This window comes from Chanodichthys erythropterus, chromosome 13, assembly GCF_024489055.1.
Source record: "Chanodichthys erythropterus isolate Z2021 chromosome 13, ASM2448905v1, whole genome shotgun sequence".
Classification (NCBI taxonomy): domain Eukaryota; kingdom Metazoa; phylum Chordata; class Actinopteri; order Cypriniformes; family Xenocyprididae; genus Chanodichthys; species Chanodichthys erythropterus.
Window position 1 is genome coordinate 17,329,899 of NC_090233.1, and position 19,473 is coordinate 17,349,371.

The window sequence follows — 19,473 nt, forward strand, 5'->3', positions numbered from 1 at the left end:
TTATTGTAAATGATCTGCTCTAAGTAATTAAGAGTTGTCTACCTGAATAGAAGAGGTTCACCTTTTTCAGCTCTTCCTCGCAGCTTTTGAAGAATTCCTCCGTCACAGATCTTTGACTGTTTCCTATACAGTGTCTCATTATTACTGATAGATAAATACAACTTTATAATATTCTGTCATATGTTATTTACTAACTCCCTGCATACTGACATTCACAACATCTCAATCCTTCCCCTCATTAAGCATTCAACTTTGCAAAGCTATTAATGATTCATTTGACCTGCTTCACCTTTGATATTGTGAGGATACCTGCCATAGAAAGTTGAAATCTATCATGCATTTAATTTCAATGTGGATAATTTATGAGGTTATACACCATTAATTTTTTTTTTTTTTAACTCATTTTAACAGTGTACAAATTAACGACTAAGTCATATTAATTTCATAGTGGAGTAATCTCACATAACTAGAATTCATTAGCTAAAACAACAAACAAGCTGATGCTCTTACCATAACAAATGAGGTTAAGTCTATCTTCATTTTTCAGCACAGACTTCAGGCTCTGAAAACAAAATGCTTTCCTTTATTTGGTTCATTAATCATGCTAAGTTACACTTACAATTGTATTACATCTCTGAAAGGTTGAAAGTGTAAAGAATATATCCAAGTACAAGAACCCAAAACTCACCTCGTAGCTAATATATTGCTTCTTCCATTCAGGAATCATTTGTAAATCCGGATGATCAGGCAATGTCATTTGGACTACTTGGTTAACAGCAATGAGTTCCAGTGTTTCTCCAGGTGTGTGTGTGTGTGTGTGTGTGTCGTGCCTCATAACAATAGAATATATGAGAGGGAGGGGCAGTCACAGTACAAGAACACAAAGAATCACTAAACCCATTTATAATTCAGTGGGTCATCTAATCATTTAAACACACTTTTCATAGAGTTGTATATCATGATCTTATTTGAAGTATCGCCTACAATGTTTAAACAAAACATTTACTATTTTCTTTCTTGAAGAAACTGTAAAAAATGATTTTTTGAAGGTGTAAAAATATCCCAAAGAATATTGGAGTACGTTTTACAAGAAAAAATAAAATAAAATAAAACATCAACAAAAAATCCTTGTTGTCAAGTAAATGTTTAATGTACAGTAAGGTCCAAAACAATCAGTGGGAAAAAAATGGGAAAAAAATAAATACAAATATCATGGAAAATGAATAATAAAGTTCAGAGAGGACATGATCATATAAGGCTTAACTTGTGGAGTTCATGCAGCTTGAGTGCTGCTGTTGTTATTAAAGCAAAACATGCTCATAATATAATTTGTAATTGAAAACAAAAATTAATTAAATTATTAAAATTCATAGAAGCGTTTTCAACAGTGCTTTTAGACTTTTGGACCCCACAGTGTATGAAAGTCTTGTAACCCTTTAGATTAGGGAACACATATTCACTATTCTTTCTCTCAATAAACTCCCAATTATTACTTATTGATAGTAAGTAGTTGTAGTTGTAGTGGTTATGTTTAGGTATGGGGTAGGGTTAAGGGACCTAGTGTCACAAGGGTGTTTGCTGACAGCCAGATGAGGGCTGATGAAGATAATTCCAAACAACAAAGTTTAATAGTAGATCCAGATAGCAGGCAGAAAGGTAAAACATCTAACATCAAACACCTAAACATAACAGTGACCGGACAGAGAATGAATGTGACCAAGTTATATAGCAAACACTAATGAGGATGATTAATGGAACACAACTGATACATATGAACTAATAATGACGGTAACCAGGGAGACAGACAAGTGGTGGGAAACTGAACAAAGGAACATGTGACAAATGAAAAGCAAACTGAAAGTCCATGAAGAAAACTAAACTGAACGTGACATAACGCCTCTCCCGGCATGACACGTCCTCTCGCCGTAGAAGAGTGCAGACCGATGGAGAGACGGCGGCGATTCTGGAGGAGGATGAGGACGTGGTGAAGGACTGGTGAAAGGGGCAGGCAGACAGAGGACGACGTCCAGGGAGGGGCAGAAGGAGGTAGCATCCATGGTGGCAAGGTAGGAGTGGCCAGGTGGATGCAACTCAGAGCTCAGCCATGCCGATAGCCCAAGGTGGAGTTGACGGCGGTAGGAGCCATGACGGTGATGAACTCTGTGGGGCAACCGACGGCGTCGGAGCCCTGAGAGGTGGAGCGTACTGTGCAGTCTGAAGTCCGAGGAAGAGATGGGACGCCGATGACCTAGGCGTCTGCGATGGAGCTGCAGCGACGACCCCCTGAGACGGAAGTAGAGATCCAGAGAGCTGGTGTGGCCGAGGGCGGAGATGGAGCCTGAGAGAGTGGCCATGTCTGACCCAGGTGGAGCCGATGGTTCGAGGGAGCCTGGCGAGGCCGAACTGTCAACGCTGGAGTCGAGGGAGGAAGGAGCATAGGTGCAGGAGCCAGGTTGATGGGTCAAGGTGGGACAGAGTGCAGCGAGGCTGGAGGCGGAACCACAGGCTCATCTCGCCCAGGAGGAGTAGGCTCCCAGCAGGTCCACTGTGTACCCGCACCATTGAGAGGAGATGTAGTGATACGGAGGGAGTGATGGGGAACGATGATGACTAGGTGGCAGGCTTGGCGGAGGTCTGAAAGTTAAGAGTGGCCACAAAAACCGACAAAAAATAGAGCATTCCTGGTGGTAGTATGTAGATGTGGTGTGAGAGGAAGGGAGAGGAAGGCTAGGTGGGGATAACAGGACTGACAAAAAAGATTCTGATTTAGATGAGTTCCTGGGATACAGGGAATTACACTCACCACATATCCAACAGGTCCAGACGGTGCTCGCTCTCAGTGGTGGGAGGGTGGGCATGTTACAACTTACCCGTGTTACAACCTATGTTACAACCTTACTCGCCTACGTCACATTGCGGAAGAAAATATTGTCATAATTTTAATTTCATCAAGAATTTAATGCCGTTATCATTAATATAAATTTAGATTTTCTAGCCTAGAGGTTTTGAACTCTGGCCCTTTAACCAAGGTTGAAGCCTTGACCCTTTAATCAAACTCTGCAGGAAAGTGGACCTCAAGGGCCAGAGTTGAGAACCCCTAGAACCAGATAATCTGACTAATTTTATTTAGAACCCCTGCTCTAGTCACTTGTTCGTTCATATATATTTACAATAATAATACTAAACAATGTGACAAATATGGATGTCCAGAGAGTCTCTGCAGATACAAGACTTTTGAGATTTAAATGAATACATATGAGTAAAAAAATAGGGCAACTAGGAGTATTTTAGAATCAGGTCATATGGTCCCTATTGAGAGGAAGCTCTCAAACAAAGAACAAAGTTTGTGTGATTCAGATAAATTTATTGGTCATAGTCATCAGTAATATGAAGTTCAAATGCTATTGTGAAGCATTTTTTCTTGTATAATAAATTTAGATCTCATTTAAAATGACAGGCAAAGCTAGAATTAAGCTGTCTGCACTTTGTTAAGTTTTTATTTTCAAAATAGTGATGACAAAACTCAGACAGTGGGGGAAAAAAAACAGTGACACGTTGATTTTATTGTAGTGTTTCCACCTTATATTCCACCTAAAGGATCTCCACATCTAAAAAAAAAAAAAAAAAAAAAAAATGAGAGATGAAGTACCTGAAACAGCTTGTGCTCCTGAAAAGCTGCCTCTTAAAACATGAGAAGACAATTAAATTATTCACAGTTGTAGTCCAGGGAACATTCTGTAAGAGGCCATGGACACAAGTGACATTTGCAGATGTGTTTCCTGTAATTGCACAAAATAAAAGGCAACAAAACATTGGCCGCACCAGACTAAAAATAAATATACCGCCTTCATTATACATGTAATAATCAGCTCATACTGTGTGAACAAATGATTTTAGTTTACTTCACAATAATCGGTTTTATAAGGCCACATTTCAGTCCTTAGCATGTAAAGGCCATATGCAGTTTTGTCTTACAAATTACAAATATAAAATATCTAAAAAACAAAACAGTACACAACGTGATAAATATGTGTCCTTAAACAGAATATTAACAATCAGTAAATAAACAAATAATACCTTTGTTTCTTTAAAACTTTAAATCAGTAGCCCTGTTTAATAGCATTCTCACTCACACCATGCCACATTTCATGTAAATGAGCAATATTTAATCATTTCAAGTTAAGATGGAAGGAAATATCCTTCATGGTATTTTGGGGGAATGACCACAATGGGCTCCCCATTTCTAGGCCGCCACATTAGAACCTGGGCATCATTGGCATTAGGCTTAAGCAAGGCGTTTATTGGGATGGGTTCGTTCCTAACTAGGACTTGAGGCTGCTCCTGGATCAGTGGCTCCATAACTGTGGCTCTTTGACCCAGAGGCTTATTTGGATCCACTTTAATGCAGATCTGCATCCTCCAGCGGATGGTTCGGAGAAGCACCATCTCAGCTGTGGATTCGTTCATGGCCACCAGCCAAGTGGTGAACCGTTGGTCCCTCTGGATGGAGCTCAGGAGAGGGGGACTGCTAGTGGTGCCCACTGGGACACTCCATGTCACACTTGGGCAGAAGTTGTCGTTCATGCTGACAGTGAGTTTGGTGCTCTTCTTAGTGGGGCCCACTACAGTGTACATCTCAGTGGTGCAGCCATACCAGGGGTAATTCACACCGTCTGAATCACTGATGGCCTGGATCTGCCCACATCTCAGCTCTGGGAGCTCCCAGCTGGATCTAAAGGGGAAAGATGACACTTATTTTTCAGGATGTTTATATGATATGTGATATATAATATGGCGTGTTAATACACTCTTGCATCAGCAATGTACGTTAAAGGGACAGTTCACCCAAAAATGAAAATGTGATGTTTATCTGCTTACCCCCAGTGCATCCAAGATGTAGGTGACTTTGTTTCTTCAGTAGAACACAAATGATGATTTTTAACTCCAAGTATTTTGAAGTATTTTTTATATTTCAATGAGCGCGAGACATCACTTCCGTTGTCAGAGCGCGATCAGACCTCACTAAGCGAATACTGAATGCAGTTGGACATAGTGGTGCATTAGAGGTAAAAAAATTATATAAATACTGTTCAGTTTCTCGGCACAATCCGATCGTTTCGTGTCTTAGGACATCAATGTGTCGTCACAAGCCGCAGGGTTTAATTTGGATTTGTCTAAGCAAGTTTTATTTACTCTTATAGACGAAGTTCCCATTGAGACACATTATACAGCTGACAGACGGCAATGGTTAGAGTTAAAAATCATCATTTGTGTTCTATTGAAGAAACAAAGTCACCTACATCTTGGATGTCATGGGGGTAAGCAGATAAACATCAAATGTTCAGTAAAGAGTATTTGTGTGTAAAAGTTTTAAAACAAGAAAGTACTAAGAACTACAAGATATTCTTAACAATTAATTAACAACCATGTAATTTCCTGGAGTTTGTTAATGTCATAAAAAATATGAATTGATAATCTTAGTAGACATAAAACCTCAGGCTTTCTCAGGACTGACGCTGGTAAAGGACAAGCCTTTTGTCCTGGTAGGGGTGTGTTCAACTTTTCTGCTGTTGAGGAAACAATCCCAGGAAATTGGACCATAAACATCACTAACATCCTGAGAAATAGTTATTACATAGTTTTTCAGCAGCATCATGCCACCTAAAAAGAAAGCAGCTGAGATTAATAAGTTTGGTTCTTTTTTTTATATTACAATATTTTAATGTTATTTTACTGCCCTTTTTTTTTTTCTATTTTCAGTGTTTTTGACACAATAATGTGCCTAAATTATAACATTAAAAAATAATATGCATTGTCTTTTATGCAAAATTGTTTTGCAAATTTGTAGTTGCAAATTTATTCTCATTCTCAAAATGTCTAATTTTTAAGCTTAACTTTTTTTCACTTAAATGACTGGTTATTTTAAAAATAGAAATCATCCAAACGTCAATACATTAAATAAGTATTTTTACCCATGAATACTCTTGTTGAGTGCAAATCTTTGACTGACAAATTGTGCCATTTATGGGTACACTTTTAAAAATAAAAAGATCCAAAAACTTTTTTTTCGTGATGCATTAGAAGAACCATTTTAAGTTCCTTTGAAAATAACCTTTTTTTTTTTTTAGTGTGAAGAATATTTAAATAATCTTAAGAACATTTTTCCACTATAACAAAACTTTTGTGCAGTGGAAAGATTCCCTGGATGTTAAAGGTTCTTCATGGAACCACAGATGACAATAAAGAACCTTTATTTTTAAGACTGTAGATCAGGGGTGTCCAATCCTGCTCTTGGAGGACCACTGTCCTGCAGAGTTCAGCTCCAACCCCAATTAAACACACCTGAACCAGCTAATCAAGTTCTCAGAGGCATACTAGAAACTTCCAGGCAGGTGTATTGAGGCAAGTTGGAGCTAAACTTTGCAGGACAGAGTTTGAAAACCCCTGGTGTAGACAGTTTTTAGTGAATATCAGCTTCTAGATTATAGATGCCGATGCACAACAATTTCCACATTTTAATTTTAAAAAGGTAGGGGCCCAAAACAATAAAGACACCAGTAAAGGCAATAGTATGTATAAAGGCAATAATATTCAGCAATGAACACACTTACACTCCTTCATTCCCATATATATTGAAGAAATCCATTTGATTGCAAGCCTGGATCCAGCCAACAGTCCAGATCTCTTTGCAAAGCATGGGTGGCACCTGCACCTGAGCTGATGCCCTGAAGTAAGGCGTGCGGTAACGCAGAACCACATTAGATGACTCATCAATTACAGTTGGACTAGGATCAATGGAGGCTTGCAGTTCCAGGACTGTGATGTTCTCATGAAAACTTGGCTTGAGTTTTACACTCTGTACACATCCCATGGTGGAGGCTCTTTAGACTGGCAGCACAAACACCCATCAGTATCCAAGTGAAGCAGTATTATTCATAATGAGAGTAAAAGGGCCCGAGTCTCTGGTCAGACTGATATGACATGATTAATGACATGATTCCTGACATATCAACATAATGGATTGCTACATAATTGTAACTTCTTAACACTGCATTAATAAATACCAGGTCTTTCCCTTCCTTCAGTCAAGCAAAAATAACATAAACCTTACATATTCATTCTAATAAACTGTAATTAAACTTAATAATTATGGAACTGTAGTTATTGCGTGTTGTCTGCCAAAAAAATATATGATGTCAGCTCATACGTGACTTTGATTTTAAACCAGAAATGTCTAAGCACCTGTTAGGTACCGTCCAATAGTGCGGCATTACGACCTGTTACGCTGCGCTCCAGTCAACAGTCGTATGCCGTTGAGTCGATCCATAATTCAAAAGGTCCATACGGATGGCAAGAAGAACAAGAAACATTACTTTAAGTTTAAATCCACAGGGGCTCCCTACAGCTCGAGCTCCACGCTGCGTCTTCTGGCATAACTTGAGACTAAAATTTCTGGTGTCAAATCAAATATCGGTGCTCTTAATTTCCCCGTCATATCTGAGAGATTTAAAGAGCGTGACCAGTCGGGTTACTTTGTGTCGCCCTTGCCCTATTAAAGGGTTGTCAGGTTCCTCTGGTGTAATACAATACTTCAGCTGTTAGCTTTTTTTATCCAAGCGGCTTAGAATTAGACTTCCCTTCTTGACGACGTTTTGCATCCTGGGTAGTGTAGTTTAGAGTCGGGGGCTGAACAGTCAACAAGTTCCAGTAATTATTATTAGGCCTATTAATATTATTATTATCTGCACATTAAGCTATTTTATGAGAAGCACAACAGACAGGAGTGAAGGATTGTTATTCATATAGTGATTGAAATAATTAAATTCAGCAGCTTTACAAATAAAGCTTTCATGTTCACAGTATCTCTGAAGAAATTATTCCAAAAGATAAAAATACAACTCATGAAGGCAAGAATGAAACAGCTAAGAAATTATATGCATGGGGTAACGTTTTTGGTAGAATTGTAATGGAGTGATAATAAAGGCTTTTTAACTTTAAATGGTCTTTAATTAATTAATGTATTTATTTATTTGCCACAACAATGCATTGACTTATGTATAGAAATATTTTATTTAATTTATTTATGATAGATTTTGAACACAGTTAAGGCACTGCATTGCAGGGGTGGCACAGTGATTTATATTTAAATTAGTCTCAGCTTCAAGGGTTAGTTCACCCAAAAATGAAAATTATGTCATTACTCACCCTCATGCCGTTCCGTAAGATCTTCGTTAATCTTCGGAATACAACTTAAGATATTTTTGTTGAAAGCCGATGGCTCTGTGAGGCCTGCATAGGGAGCAATGACACTTCCTCTCTCAAGATCCATAAAGGTACTAAAAACACATATAAATAAGTTCATGTGAGTACAGTGATTCAATATTAATATTATAAAGCAACGAGAATATTTTTTGTGTGCCAAAAAACAAAACAAAATAACGACTTATTTAGTGATGGCCGATTTCAAAACACTGCTTCAGGAAGCATCGGAGCATTATGAATCAGCGTATCGAATCATTATTCGGATCGCTTGTCAAACAGCCAAACTGCTGAAATCACGTGACTTTGGCGCTCCGAACAGCTGATTCGACACACTGATTCATAACGCTCCGAAACTTCCTGAAGCAGTGTTTTGAATTCGGCCATTACAATATAAGTCGTTATTTTGTTTTTTTTGGTGCACCAAAAATATTCTCATCGCTTTATAATATTAATATTGAACCACTGTACTCACATGAACCGATTTAAATATGTTTTTAGTACATTAATGGATCTTGAGAGAGGAAATGTCATTGCTCCCTAAGCAGGCCTCACGGAGCCATTGGATTTCAACAAAAAATATCTTAATTTGTGTTCCGAAGATTAACGAAGGTTTTACGGGAGTGGAACGGCATGAGGGTAAGTAATACATGACAGAATTTTAATTTTTGGGTGAACTAACGCTTTCAGACGTCAAGCCCACGGACCATTGGCTGAACGTCTGACGCATATGGCAACACTTCAGGAGTTTTGAAGTCACCATCTGGTTGGTTGAATTCTACAGGATGTCCGGGAGATGTGTGTGTCACGTTCTTTAACGGTCCGCCTGGGAACAAATTATGTGACAGTGACGCCAAACCAGCTCGTGAACTGTAACATACGAGCGCTTACCAGGATTAACTAAACTCTGGATCTTCAAATGTGGGCTATGTGAAGTTCACGGCTCAATTAATGCACTAAACTTTCACAATGTTCTTGAATTAATAACTTATTAGATGCATGCCGGTCTGTTATTGTAGGGACATCGACTTTACATTTTCATGCCCCTAAAATTAACGCGGAACAAAACAAACTGTGATCGGTTGCATTACATGTTAGTCAAACGGCCTCTGGGCGGTCCTTGGCCAATGAAAGCTGCTATAGAGTCCAGACCTTCTGCCCATAGTCTAAAGGTCTGGCTATGCGAGACTATATTTACATTAACACCATATTATCCTAGTGCAGCACTGACGCGTTGCAATTATTCAGTATTTGCAATACAAACAACATCTATCTATCTATCTATCTATCTATCTATCTATCTATCTATCTATCTATCTATCTATCTATCTATCTATCTATCTATCTATCTATCTATCTATCTATCTATCTATCTAATTCAAAATTGCTGTATTAGCATGACTGTAAATAATACAATATTGCCAAAGCTTGGAATAGGCTACATATAGTAAGGTATACATAAAACAATAATAAAAACATCAAAATAATAGTAGAAAATATTATCAAATATTACAACACTATCAAATATTATAACATAACTTAAACTTAAATTAATAAATTAGAACATGTCTGAACATTTGATACCACAGCGTTTTAACATTATATATATATATACACACACACACACATCTATCTATCTATGATTTGTTTGTTTGCATGTTTAAAGCGATTTTCTTAGTTAAGTGTCATTTGTTTATCTTGATTTTCAGCTGTAATAAGGCAGCATGTGGATGCGTCTCATATATCCAGGCGGCTGGAATGTCTATTTATAGTGTAACTGGAATAGAAGTCGCAACACTTAGAACAGAGCAAGACATGATCTGGGAATGGACATGGTAGACCGATCACTGTCTCTCAGTGTGAAGAACAGGACAGTAAAACATATTTAAAGCTGGAAGATCAGTAGAGAATCAAGATGCCCGTGAACCAGTCTCGATCCAGGGCGAGGGAGCGAAACAATGTGCTGAACAGACCCGAGTTTATGTCTCTAAATCAGCCTTTAAAGAGCGGTAGCGCTGAAGCTCGCGGCACTGCGCGGAGGCCGTCGCAGAGACAGCAGCAAAGTCAACACCAGCCAGGCGAAAATGCGCAGCACGAGACGCCCGAGAACAATAAAGAAAAGAAGGAATTACCAGAAGAAGACTGCATGCAGCTAAACCCCTCATTCAAAGGCATCGCTATGAACTCTCTTCTGGCCATTGATATTTGTATGTCTAAGCGGCTCGGTGTGTGCGCGTACAACACATCGTCGTGGGGAAGCGTGCGCTCTATGGTCAAGCTGCTCGCGCTCACTGGCCATGGCATCCCGTGGATCTTCGGAACAATTTTGTGTCTCACAAGAAGCAACACGTTGGCAGGTCAAGAGGTTTTGGTCAATTTGCTGCTAGGTGAGTTGTAACGCTTTTCTGATAAGGAGTAGCCTGACGCCCTGAAGAACGTCCGAATGTATCACAGTCTAAGAACGAGCGGGTGGCTATATAAACATTGTGCTACTATTTTGGTCAAACACATGCTACTGTGATTGAGAAACGTCTTCCTCTACACCAACGCAGACCTTCTTGACGAATGTCCCACAGAAAGAGTAAAACAGTTAATATTATTTTTTATATTAAATCCTTAAAATGACTTAAGGATAATTTAAAGCCTAATATAGGACAATTTGAATAAATCAATTCAGTATAATTCCAGTGTTTGGTACATGTAATGTTAAATGTATTTGTATTTTTGAAGCTCTTGTCTGAAAGAGATTTAAATGTAATGTAAATGTTGTGTCCCATTGTTTACATATGATTTCTGGGATTAAAATGACATTCAGAAACAATTATGTACATAATTAAGAATTTAAAAAAAAATAGCATGAACCAGTAAGATTGTCATCCTGTAAGCACATTTGATTTTGGAATGAATTTGAAATCACATTGTGCTCACATAAGGGTTTTTTAGCAGCTTGTGAGGATGCTGTTGGGTTTGTAGGTCAGTGGATAAGGGAATACAAGGATATGTGTTCTGACTGATGTGACTAGTTCATTGCAAGCTGGCATAATGAAAAGCTTTTCATTTATACTCTAGAATGTATTATTTTTACTACTCCATTTATTTGACATTCTCTTAAAGAAAATTTAAACCAAAACTCTAAAATGAATATTCATCATTTACTCACCCTCATGCCATCCCAGATGTGTATGACGTTTTTTCTCCTGCAGAACACATATGAAGATTTGGAGTAACGTATTTCATACAATGCAAGTAAATGATGACCAAAACTGTAAAGCTCCAAAAAACTGTGTACAAAAAACTGTCCAAATGTACTGCAAAGTTAATCCATATGACTCCAGTGGTTTAATCCATGTCTCTAAAGTAATTGCATTAGTTCACTGTAAATCTTTAGCAGTCTTATTGGCGATCCTGACTTCAGACTTGTTTAGCATAATACAGTTTGAATTATCAATCTTGCCTGAGATGCTCTTATTTTTATGGGGAGATACCAGACTCCACGCCTCTGCCATTGGAGGAAGCGAAAAGGTCAACTTTGATCATGTGTGCCTTGATAACCAATCACATTTTAACCTGGACGTCATTGAATTTGTCAGAGTTGTAGGACAGTAAATCTCTGTTTGTGGATACCACAGAAATGAATTAGAAGTGCTGTACCGCTGCAAAATTGTTTGTGACTTCTTTTATAAAACGACAAAAAATAGATCCAAAATGAATGTTGAATGGTATATATGTTGAAGGATTAGCCAATGGTCTGTCTATTCAATAAATAATAAGCTGTTTCCTCAAAAAAAAAAAAAAAAAAAAAAACCATTTTAGTCATCATAAGAAAGCCTCTCCTCCATTGACATCCACTAAAGTCCTATTATCTCCTCCCCATGCAGCTTACCACAGTGTTAAGGTGCAGTCACATCTGTCCAATGTTTAGCCAATTTTCTCAGGTGAAATCAAGTAATTTTAATAGGAATCCATGCGATCTGGAATGTAACCGGAGTGTGAAAGATTTACCGAAGCAGGTTTTGCAATAGGTTCAAGTTTTCACCAATTTGCCGCGTTTACTAACAGAAAGCTGCTTGGTTTAAAGCTTCTCTGATTTTTCTTTATTAGAAATGGCTTAAGCCGTCTTTGCTAGTTCTAACATGATATATTCTCATTAGTTACAAAGACACATTGGAAACATCCTTCGAACTGTTGTATAAAAGCAATATCATACTCACAAGAGTGTGTTATGGCTGTATATCATGATGGGTGTGATTACTTGTGGCCAAATCACACCCACGCTGATATACAGCTGAAAACATTCTTGTGAGTCTGATATTGCTTTAATAACACACATTTAACATCATTGCTTTACAGCTCTTTTACTGGATGTGATGACTGTAGCGGGCATGCAGAAGTTGGTGAAGCGTAAAGGGCCTTGGGAAATGGCACCCAGTTTCCTCGACTACCTGGCCATGGATATTTATTCTTTCCCTGCAGCGCATGCAAGCCGAGCAGCCATGGTATCTAAATTCCTGTTAGCACACTTGGTGCTTGCAGTTCCTCTGCGTATTTTGCTTGTGTTATGGGCCTTCCTAGCTGGCACGTCCCGTGTGTTCCTGGGTCGCCACCATCTGACAGATGTCGGCTGTGGTTTTGCCTTGGGATTCCTTCATTACAGTTTAGTAGAGATGGTGTGGCTGTCGTCCAACACTTGCCAGACTCTAATATCCATAGGAACATTCAACTGGAGCCCCCTCTACTGATAGTTGCGGGATTTCAAAAATCGCTGCATGATTTATTTTTTTGACAGTTCAGGTTAAGTGCCCTCCACCATATAGTGCATGACAGTAACATGTACTAAGAAAAAAACATTACCCTAAGCAGCACACCCATTGGCTTGATTTAACCATTTCTTGATCCATTTCTGCCAAAGCAATATAACGTTTGGAGAAACGCTCCAAAAGCATCAGGTGCACAGTTATTCCTTTCGCTTTAAGAGAAAGGATGTTGATGCAAGTATTATTATTATTTTTTTTTTTACTGTCAGGTTTGATTAAAGGCCAAATAATGTGTGATTTATATCAATCAACTAATGGATTTATTGATTACAGTAAGTGAGCGAAACATTTGCTCAGGGACTTTATCAAGCAGCATAATGAATCATTTCAGATTTCTATTTTCTTGGAATTGTATGTAATTTTCTGAATATTTACAATGTATTTGAGAATTGCTGTAAATTAAACCACTGTTTTACAGGACATCATGGATAATTTGAGACTTTTTGGACTGTTTTGGTTGCCTGGAGTTTAAATTCAGTTGTATTTCGATACTCTGAATGCATCACATTTATATGAATGAAATTACTTATGCATTCATACTAAACATTACAAGCACATTTTCCACTTTTACCAAAATTCCCAGTGTTATTTATACGAAATTGTATGTTTTCAATCGCTGCAAGCCCCAGATGTGCCATTTTGTATGATTTTCACTGCAGTGTTATGTGTCTATGGGCCTTCCATAAATAAAAGAATCCTTTCAATGAATTTGATACCTGATTGTTATAAATCAAAAGACTTTTAGTGCTGTAAATATTGAATAAGCATAAATGATACATAAATTAAACAAGTTGTACTTCTTTTATCATCTTTTATCAACAGTATTTATTGGTTATGAATATATATGTGTGAATACAATTTTGTGATGCAAAGCATCATTTTTTTTTTTATTCTTCATGCTTAAACATGCAGCGATAAATACCTATAACTGAAGGGGTGTCTATAATGATATTATTATAATAAATACATGATTTTATTTGAGCAAAATAAGAAAAAATGTCTGTCCCTTCAAATATGGAACATGATGCCAACTTTGTACATTACATTCTTAAAAAATGCTGGGTTAAAAACAACCCAAGTTGGGTTAAATATGGACAAACCCAGTGATTGGGTTGTTTTAACCCAGTGGCTGGGTTAAATGTTTGACCCAACCTGCTGGGTAGTTTTATTTAACTCAACTATTGTTTAAAAATGACTATATGGCTGGCTTAAAATGAGCCCAAAATATGTTGGAAATTAAAAATCAGGCACATAATTAGTTGAGGCAACAATAATATCAAAAAGTGAACATTCATTAAAAAGCAATTTAATACATGTTTATTATTTAATCATTATTAATTAAACATATTAATAAATGTTAATTTCCAACTTATTTTGGGTTCATTTTAAGTGATCACTAAAGTTATTTTTAAACATTAGTTGAGTTAAATAAATCTACACAGCAGGTTGGGTTTAAGATTCAACCCAATCGCTGGGTTTGTCCATTTTTAACCCAACTTGGGTTGTTTTTAACCCATCATTTTTTAGAGTGTTAGGCTTATAAGATTACACAATCTCAAAATCTTAAAACTGTTATGATGAGTAAACATCTGCAGACAGAAAAGGAGCAACAAACAATGATGAAGAAAGCTTCATTACTGTATTGACACTGGATCTGATAAAATTACTACAAACACACACAAGTGTTGATCCCATGGGATGAATGAATATTCTCAATTTTTACAAAAAAAAAAAAAAAAGATTAAGATTCGGAGACATCTCTGATTGGTGCATGTCACATCGGGTCCAGGCTGGTGGTACATACACGATTCTACTGTTATATTTAGCATTACAACATAACAACCTGACACAAAAGCTTGTGCTTTTTTTGCACTATGTTTCATAATGCATTTCACATAATTAACTCCAAAATCATCAGGTAACCTACATCAGCCGGAGAGAGACTCACGACAACACTTGTGAAGAAAATGTGTTTTAGTTTGGTTGGTAATCATACGCGGAGGATGGATTGAAGGTATTGACGAGTGCACAAAGTTCTTTAATAAATGAAGCTCACTGCACAATGAATCTCTTATTTAGGCCTACATAATGTCTACTTTGTTATAATGAGAGGATTCGTGAAAGTGCAGAACTCAGAATCCACTCACCACAGTCAAAATGCCAGAGTTTTTGTTCTGTGCTAACTTAAAGGATTAGTTCACTTTCAAATTAAAATTTCCTGATAATTTACTCACCCCCATGTCATCCAAGATGTTCATGTCCTTCTCTCTTCAGTCGAAAAGAAATTAAGGTTTTTGATGAAAACATTCCAGGATTTTTCTCCATATAGTGGACTTCAATGGCTTCAAAGGTCAAAATTACAGTTTCAGTGCAGCTTCAAAGCGTTCTACACGATCCCAGACGGGGAATAAGAAAAACAATCGCTCATTTTCTAAAAAAAAAAATTAAAAATTATATACGTTTTAACCATAAATGCTCATCTTGAACTTGCTCTCTTCTTCCTCTTCTCTATTAGAATTCCGGCAGTGTAGACACTGCAAAGTGTATTACTGCCCTCCACAGGTCAAAGTTTGAACTAATTGTTATATACTTGCACTAGCATATTGTATATAACAATTTTGTGAGACACAAATAACATTTGTGTAATGAATTCATCAAGCGCACCATCGCAAAGAGAGAAAGATAGTACTCTTGAAAAACTCAAAGTATAATTAAGTAGTTAAGTGCATTTGTTGTGTATGTGTAGGCTATGTGTCGCCTTGCTTAGCTAAGTTATCATTTGATCGTGGAAACAGTGGTGAGGCACTGGGGTGGAGTGTGGGTACCCACAGGCAGAAACATAAATTAGCGCCTATGTTTGGACTGCTTGTTTTGCATTAATGTTTGACAGAAGAGCTCAAACTTTTATTGAAATGGTTGCATGAAATCTTAGCAGCTGTCTATGTCAGTCTCCCCACCAACTTTTTGCTTATAGCAGTGATCTGCCAGTGCATGACCCTGACTCAGCAGGCTATAAATACCTGCAGGGGTCAGCCTTTGAGTCCATGTTCTTGCTACTGACTATTAGAACCCCACTGCTCCTGTGACCTACATACACACATGTAAATACTACTCACTACTGACAGAGTTGATTTTTTTATAAGCTTCTTTCACTATTGAAAAAAATCATATGAAGTGTAATGAAATTATTAATTATAATAATTTTATAATTGAAGATGAAATGACTTGTTTCTCTATTTTTTCTTCTTTTTTTTTTTTTCTTTTTTTTTTGAGCAAAATTCCATTGCAGATTAAACAAAATTCTTTGTACGGTTTAAAGGTATTAAATTCAAATTCTGTCAAAATACTATTGTTCTTTAAGCTTACAAGAACAGTTACACAAAATGGCTTAAATGCCTAATAACACATGAAAAATTATTACCAAAATGAAAAAAAAAATAAGAGGGAGAAAGGAAATATACACAATATATACAGTCGACATAAAAAGTCTTCACACCTCTGTTAAAACAATTGGTTTTTTGTGATATAAAAAATTTAACAAAATAACTTTTCCACCTTTTATATAAATAATAACAACCTTTGCAATGCCACTGAAAACCACACTATGCCACAAGAATGGACAAAACACAAATGAACTATACAGGGGTGACCAAACTGGTAACTAAACAAGACACAGGTGAGTAATGTAATCAGTAACCACGATTATGATGGGAAACCAAAGAAACAGGAACTAAAAAGTGAGGGAACACAGGAACCAGGGAATAAAAATACGTTTCAATATAAGTGTCCATAAAACAGAACATAACATGACACTATTGACTTATCTTAACTTGGGGATATTTTTCGCACTCTTCTCTGAAAAAAACGTTCCATTTCCTGTGTGTGGCCCTTTTCAGTTTCCCCTATACAGATTTTCTATAGGATTCAGGTCTGGGGTCTGAATCATTGTCATGGTGAATGTTCATTCATTTTCAGCTTTCTAGTAGATGCCAGAAGGTTCTGTTGCCAAAATCGACTGGTATTTGGAGCTATTCATGATTCCCTCCTTCACCAAAGCCCCAGTTCCAGCTGAAGAAAAGCAGCCCACCACCATGCTGCCACCACCATACTTCCCCATTTGCATATGGTGTTTTTTGTTGTTGTTGTTGTTGTTGTTTTTTTTTTGGCGGCATACCTTTTACAATTTTGACCAAAAAGTTTAATCTTGGACCATAACACATTTTCCCACATGGTTTTGGGAAGCTACACTGTAAAAAAAAACCCAGTAAAATTTACGGTAAAAAACCGGCAACTGTGGTTGCCAGAACTTTACCGTAAAAAATACAGTAGCAGCGTAAAAAAAAAAAAATCTGTTAAATTTACGGTAAAACAATGTATTTCATTAACTGATATAATGTTAATTTACCAACCTAATGAAGTACTAATATCTGTTTTGTACCTTTATAAGATACTGACAGTCACCAAACACAGTGGTGATCACATGATGAATCAAAGTTCATCACAAGCAGATTTTCCACAAGCTGAGAAGGACAATACTAATATATAGAAGGTGCACACAGTGTCATTCACACACACACTAAACACCATCATGGTAACATGCATGAAATTTTAAAAATGCAATAAACATTAATTTAACAACATTAGATGTAACATAAAACCCTAATGTACATAACTGATTAGAAAAAATGAGAAAAACTAAGAAGAAACAGAGTTATTATAATGAAAATATATAAAATGTGCAGTTTTTCACTGTAAATTTTACAATGAATTGTTATTTTTCACTTCCAAAAACTGTGAATTTAACAGTATTTTACCGTAAAATTACATTATATTAAATTAAATTTTACCATTATATATATTACAGTTATTCACCGTATATAGTACGAAAACTTTCTGTAAACCAATTGACAGTTTTTCACCGCACCATTTTTACAGTCTTTTACTGTTAAAATCACTGTAATTTTTTACAGTGTATATATGTTTTTACTAATTTTAGCCATGCTTGGATGTTTTTTTTTTAAGTAGAAAAGTCTTGTGTCTTGCCACCCTGCCCTGTAGCTCAGACAAATGGAAAATGCAGGAGATAGTTGTTAAATATAGGGAGCAACAAGTACTTGCCAGAAAGAGCTGCAATGTTGCTGTAGGCCTCTCGACAGCCTCCCTGACCAGTTTTCTCTTTGTCTTCTCATCAAGTTTGGAGGGATGCTCTGTTCTTGATCATGTCACTGTTGTACAATATCTTCTCCACTTTTTGGTAAATGTCTACACTGTGTTTAATAGTGTATCTAATGACTTGAATTTTTTTTTTTTTTTCTTTTTTTTTTGTAGCCCTCACCTGAGCGATCTTTTCAACAATGAGATCCTACTTCGTAAACTCTTCAAGTGGCTCATGGCTCTTGTAGTGGCATGCAACCAAGAAGATGTCAGAAAAAATCTTACAAGAACAGTTAAGAGTTACTTCAGTTGAAGACAACTTGTGTGTGTGTGTGTGTGTGTGTGTGTGTGTGTGTGTGTGTGTGTGTGTGTGTGTGTGTGTGTGTGTGTGTGTGTGTGTGTGTGTGTGTGTGTGTGTGTGTAAATAAATAAATAAATAAATATAGACTTTATATTTATTAATTCATTTAGAGAGATAAATACAACTCCATTAATTAATACAGCAGACATGACTTAATTTTTTTATTTTTTTAGGCTTTATTGTCACTTAGTATTTACAGAGAGGTCACATGCCAGACTGATTAACCCTCCCACTTAGTGTAAACTCTAAGTATGAATTGACAAGTATGAATATAATTATTATAAAATATATTAATCCTTTATCAGAATGTAAAATTTGCCTTGACATACAAATTTAAAAATAATTATAATAATTGGATAATTTTATCTTTACATTCCAGAGCATTGACTAGGCATGAAACTATTAGTAAGCAAAGAACATATTGCTACCTGGAAATAAACAGTAAGTTTTAGGAGTTTTAAAAAGAATAACTACATTTAAATTGTTGCATTGACCATGTTTTGTGACCACCTTTTGTAAAAAAAAAAAAAAAACCCTGAATATAGATAGATAGATAGATAGATAGATAGATAGATAGATAGATAGATAGATAGATAGATAGATAGATAGATAGATATTTCAATCGAAATTATTATGCTGCTAATATAATTTCTAATGAAAAAACTTTGCTATGTTGTTGCGTCAGATTGCATGCAGGGCAAATTAAAAGCTTCGATAATCCATAATTCGCTCGCTTTATTCAATATAAGACATAAATTAAAATACAATTGTATGCTTGCTCTGCACCCCTTTTTTTTAAATACACATGCTAACAAATGATACGCTTTAATACACATTAAAGGGTCTTGTTGACATATCTCATATAGTGACGTATTTCCGGTTTAG

The 19,473-nt window shown here is 36.6% G+C and overlaps 2 protein-coding genes across 5 annotated transcripts; one reads left to right on the forward strand and one right to left on the reverse strand.

Moving 5' to 3' along the window:
- Positions 1–3,560: 3,560 nt before the first annotated feature.
- Positions 3,561–12,596, reverse strand: fam78aa (family with sequence similarity 78 member Aa). 3 transcript variants are annotated; one of them, XM_067408011.1, is made up of 2 exons: positions 11,420–12,596; positions 3,561–4,732 (listed from the first exon to the last, which is right to left on the reverse strand). In XM_067408011.1, exon 2 carries the CDS (start codon positions 4,633–4,635, stop codon positions 4,180–4,182), a length of 456 nt encoding a protein of 151 aa, XP_067264112.1. In that variant the 5' UTR covers positions 4,636–4,732; positions 11,420–12,596; the 3' UTR covers positions 3,561–4,179. The 3 variants fall into 3 exon arrangements, with proteins under 3 accessions (XP_067264112.1, XP_067264111.1, XP_067264113.1); XM_067408010.1 differs by lacking the exon at positions 11,420–12,596 and adding an exon at positions 6,612–8,148; XM_067408012.1 differs by lacking the exon at positions 11,420–12,596 and adding an exon at positions 5,494–5,607.
- Positions 10,074–13,839, forward strand: plpp7a (phospholipid phosphatase 7a (inactive)). 2 transcript variants are annotated; one of them, XR_010896987.1, is made up of 2 exons: positions 10,074–10,840; positions 12,610–12,740. XR_010896987.1 is itself a non-coding variant. In XM_067408008.1 (2 exons), exons 1-2 carry the CDS (start codon positions 10,175–10,177, stop codon positions 12,996–12,998), a joined length of 861 nt encoding a protein of 286 aa, XP_067264109.1. In that variant the 5' UTR covers positions 10,074–10,174; the 3' UTR covers positions 12,999–13,839. The 2 variants fall into 2 exon arrangements, 1 of the variants encoding a protein (XP_067264109.1); XM_067408008.1 differs by having other exon boundaries at positions 10,074–10,646; positions 12,610–13,839.
- Positions 13,840–19,473: the final 5,634 nt, after the last annotated feature.

Coding starts and splice junctions, on each gene's coding strand:
- plpp7a (XM_067408008.1), top strand. CDS start 10,175: ATGCCCGTGAACCAGTCTCGATCCAGGGCGAGGGAGCGAAACAATGTG. Junction 10,647..12,609: donor TTTGGTCAATTTGCTGCTAG/GTGAGTTGTAAC, acceptor ATTGCTTTACAG/CTCTTTTACTGGATGTGATG.
- fam78aa (XM_067408010.1), bottom strand. CDS start 6,871: ATGGGATGTGTACAGAGTGTAAAACTCAAGCCAAGTTTTCATGAGAAC. Junction 4,733..6,611: donor ATATATGGGAATGAAGGAGT/GTAAGTGTGTTC, acceptor TTTCCCCTTTAG/ATCCAGCTGGGAGCTCCCAG.